This window comes from Plasmodium gallinaceum, assembly GCF_900005855.1.
Source record: "Plasmodium gallinaceum strain 8A genome assembly, contig: PGAL8A_v1_42, whole genome shotgun sequence".
NCBI classification, from domain to species: domain Eukaryota; phylum Apicomplexa; class Aconoidasida; order Haemosporida; family Plasmodiidae; genus Plasmodium; species Plasmodium gallinaceum.
This window is the reverse complement of record NW_021628349.1, coordinates 423,217-426,990: the sequence shown is the minus strand read 5'-3', so window position 1 is coordinate 426,990 and position 3,774 is coordinate 423,217. Positions and strand designations below refer to the sequence as shown.

The window sequence follows — 3,774 nt, the reverse complement described above, 5'->3', positions numbered from 1 at the left end:
AAAAAAAAAAAAAAAAAAAAAAAAAATTATCATACTACTTATATTTTTTTCTTTTGTAAAATTTAAAACTTATATTATTAATAATAATGAAAAATAAAAAAGGAAATTAATACGATAAACAAATTAAAAGCAAAAATAGGTAAAAAAAAAAAAAAAAAAAAGAAAAATTTAACTTATATAATGACAAAAGAAGACATAAATTATACTCAATTTCTTTAAAATTTTTTCAAAACATTGGATATAAGGAATAATAATTATAAAATAATAATAATTCAAATTATACTTAAAAAACTATATATATTTCAAATTTTTATCATACATAGTATAAACAATTTATATATCAACTACATTTATTAGATAATAATATAAAAAATTATCTTGTTTTTTTTTTTTTTTTTTTTTTTTTTTTTTTTTTTTTTTTCATTCTTGTATGAAAGTATGAATATATATGCACTATAAATTTTTAAATCTTTTTAGAATCTCTTTATTAACAAAAATTTTTACAAGAAAAAAATAAAATTATACAACATTTATATATATTTTTAAAAGAGTTATGCTTCATTTAAATCTACATATATATATATATATATATATTTTCAATCTTATCTTTTTTGTTAATTTTTTATTATATGGTTAGATTTTATTTATTTCTTTATTTTTAATTAGTGTTGTTCATCCATTTCTTCATTTTTTTCTTTTTTCAATCTTATATTCATTTCATCATTTGTTTCTTCATTTTTTTCTTTCAAATTCTCATTAATATCTTCTACTATTTTCTCATTTATTTTTTCATTCATATCTATGTTGATTTTTTTTTTATGATATATTTTTTCATTGTCCTCTTCATAGTTTGAATTATCATCTTTTTCTTTTTTAAATTCTCTTTCAAAATTATATGCTTTTTCATAATCAGGGTTATCAAAAAATTCATTATGATTGAAATTGTTTGAATCGGAATTATCTTCATACATATCATCTTCATCATATTCATCTTCATCATCCGTATTTTTATTAGTGAAACTAGGATTTTTATTAATTTGATCAATGTATGAATTATCACTATTTAAATTATTCATTTCATTATTTAGTAAATTAAACATATGCTGATCAGTGTCATGAATTGAATTAGGGTTTTTATAAGCATTATTTGAAAAATGTACTATTTTTATAGAACGTCTAGCATTATTATTTTTATCATCTAGATTAATAAAAAAGGGATTTGAATTAGTATTATTACTAATCATATCTAATATAGATAAATGTTTAATAAAATCAACTACATTAAAATCTTTTGGTTCAAATTTTTCTAACAGAATTACATTCCAAAGTAAGCATAAATGTGAGCTTCTATTTTTGCTTATTTCTAACAATGTACATTCAAATTCAATAAAATCATTTTTTTGCAAATTTTCAATTTGTGAAATTAATGAATTGTTAAAAAGTGCTCGTATATCTGGTTTATCATATCTGTATTCTGATGGATTCATTCTTATAAATAAAGAATTACTATTAAAAAAACCTTCTTTTATATGATGAAAACGTCCTCTCCATATTATAGTATTACCGTAATATTTCTCCTTAAAATTATGAATACTATAAAATTTATTTCTGAATTGAGATTTATTACCACAATCTTCTAGATATTCTATCCATGATGCTTTTATATATGGTCCTTTTGCCAAATTATCTAAATTGAAATCACTTGTTTTTCTTATAATGTAAAATAGAAATATAAGAAAAACTAAAGACAAAAATAATATCAAATATTTTACTGATATAATAATGGCACATTTAGGAAATTGAAAAGTTAATATTTGATTTTCCTTCTTTATTTTAAATATTTTTTCTGGAGATGTTATCTTTTTTTTGCACAAGGGGCAAGAATATTTTTTTTGTTTAAAAGTTAAATATAAAAGTGGTAATAAAAAAATTGTAAAAAAAGAAATAAAAATAAACAATAATAAAACTATTATATAAACGAACATTGGTGTATATTTTTCAACTATTGGATATACATGTTTATTGCAAAAGTTACAATTTAAAACTTCTTTCACTTCATTTAAATCATTTTCTGTTTGATTATTTTCATTTTCATTATGAACATTATCATTTATATTCAAATCATTCATTTCATGCTGTAATACATTCATCTCAGTTAATTTATTTTTCCCATTTAAATCATAGTCATTCATTTTTCATAAATTTTAATTTAAAAAATAATTTTGAGAATATATTATATATACATATATGTATATATATATATTTATTTTATGTTATTTATGAAAAGAATATCATTATAAAATGTTAAAAGTGATACTCATGATTTTTTTTTTGTATATCCAATTTTCTTAAAAAGTATTATATATTTAAAAAAAAAAGAATAATAATAACAAAAAAAGAAAAATATAAAAAAGATAAAAAGGTAATTAAAAAACAAAAAAAGAAAAAGAAAGGGAAAAAATGATAAAAAAACCAAAAAAAAAAAAAAAAAGAGGAAANAAAAAAAAAAAAAAAATATATATATATATATATATAAAAAAAAAAAAAAAAAAAAAAAAAAAAAAAAAAAAAAAAAAAAAAAGAAAAAAAAAAAAAAATATATAAATATATAAAAAAAAAAAAAAAAAAAAAAAAAAAAAAGCTAAAATTTAAATTTTTAAAATAAAAATAAAATCAAACATAAAAAATATAATTACAATCTATATGAGTATATAAAATTAAAGTGGATTTCTAAATAAAATAAATTATATCATAAATAGTGAATTATATGGATATATTTACAAATTTATCATGTAAAAATGAAAAATATAAAAATATAATTTTTTAAAAAGTTATATGTAGAAGTTAAAATAATTTACTTATTTTTACATTTAATAATAATATATATTCTTCTCTGAATATTTAAATAAATTATCTTTAAGTGTTTTCATTCCAAATGAATAAAAATACAAAAAATATAAGAAAAATTTTATTATAATTTTTTTTAGATTTTTAAAATTTTGTTCTATAGATGAAAATATTCCTTAAATTATATCTTAATAATGTTCAAATTTTTATAAGCAAAAAAAAAAAAAAAAAATAATAAAAATATATCGTTTTATTTTTTTCCATAATACAAATAGATATATTTATTTATCTTTATTTTTCTCATTTTTATTTCATTTTTTTTTTTTTATTGTAAAAATTTATTCTTTTAAAATTAATATCTACAAAAAGAAATAAATTGCTTTTTTATATTTCAAGATGTCTTAATTTTAACTATTTTTCACATTTTATTTTTTTCTTCAAATTGTCAATATTAATATAATACACTTCATACTTAGAAAAAAATTATGTAATAAAGTTAAATGATAAAACAAAAAGATTAAAATATAATATATTTAAGTATTTCATATATATAAATTTATTTTATTTTTTTTCAATTTTTGCATTTTAAAATAGAAACATTTAAAATGCACTTAATTTATAAAAAAGACAAAAACAATTAAAAATTTAAGTCATTTAAAATTTAATTATTATAGGATTATTAAGTTAAAATTTATTAAAAAGAATTTATAAAATTAATTCTTACAATTATACATTTTTTAATATGATGAGTATTTGTCAAATAATGATATTATAGAGAAAGATAAAACTTTCATTATTTTTTTTATCTTAGAAACATATAACAAAAAAATTAATATAAAAAGTAAATATAATAATAATTGAAAACAATAGATCCTTATGAATGTATCACTTTTTATTCACATTTGAACTTTTTTTTTTTTTTTTTTT

General features: G+C 15.5%; 1 protein-coding gene across 1 annotated transcript; it reads right to left on the bottom strand.

Annotated features, from left to right (window-relative positions):
• Window positions 1–662: 662 nt before the first annotated feature.
• On the bottom strand, window positions 663–2,192 carry PGAL8A_00062700 (conserved Plasmodium protein, unknown function; the record flags this gene model as incomplete). The annotated part of the gene is made up of 1 exon (XM_028674654.1): window positions 663–2,192. One exon carries the CDS (start codon window positions 2,190–2,192, stop codon window positions 663–665), a length of 1,530 nt encoding a protein of 509 aa, XP_028530985.1.
• Between the last annotated feature and the right edge of the window lie 1,582 nt (window positions 2,193–3,774).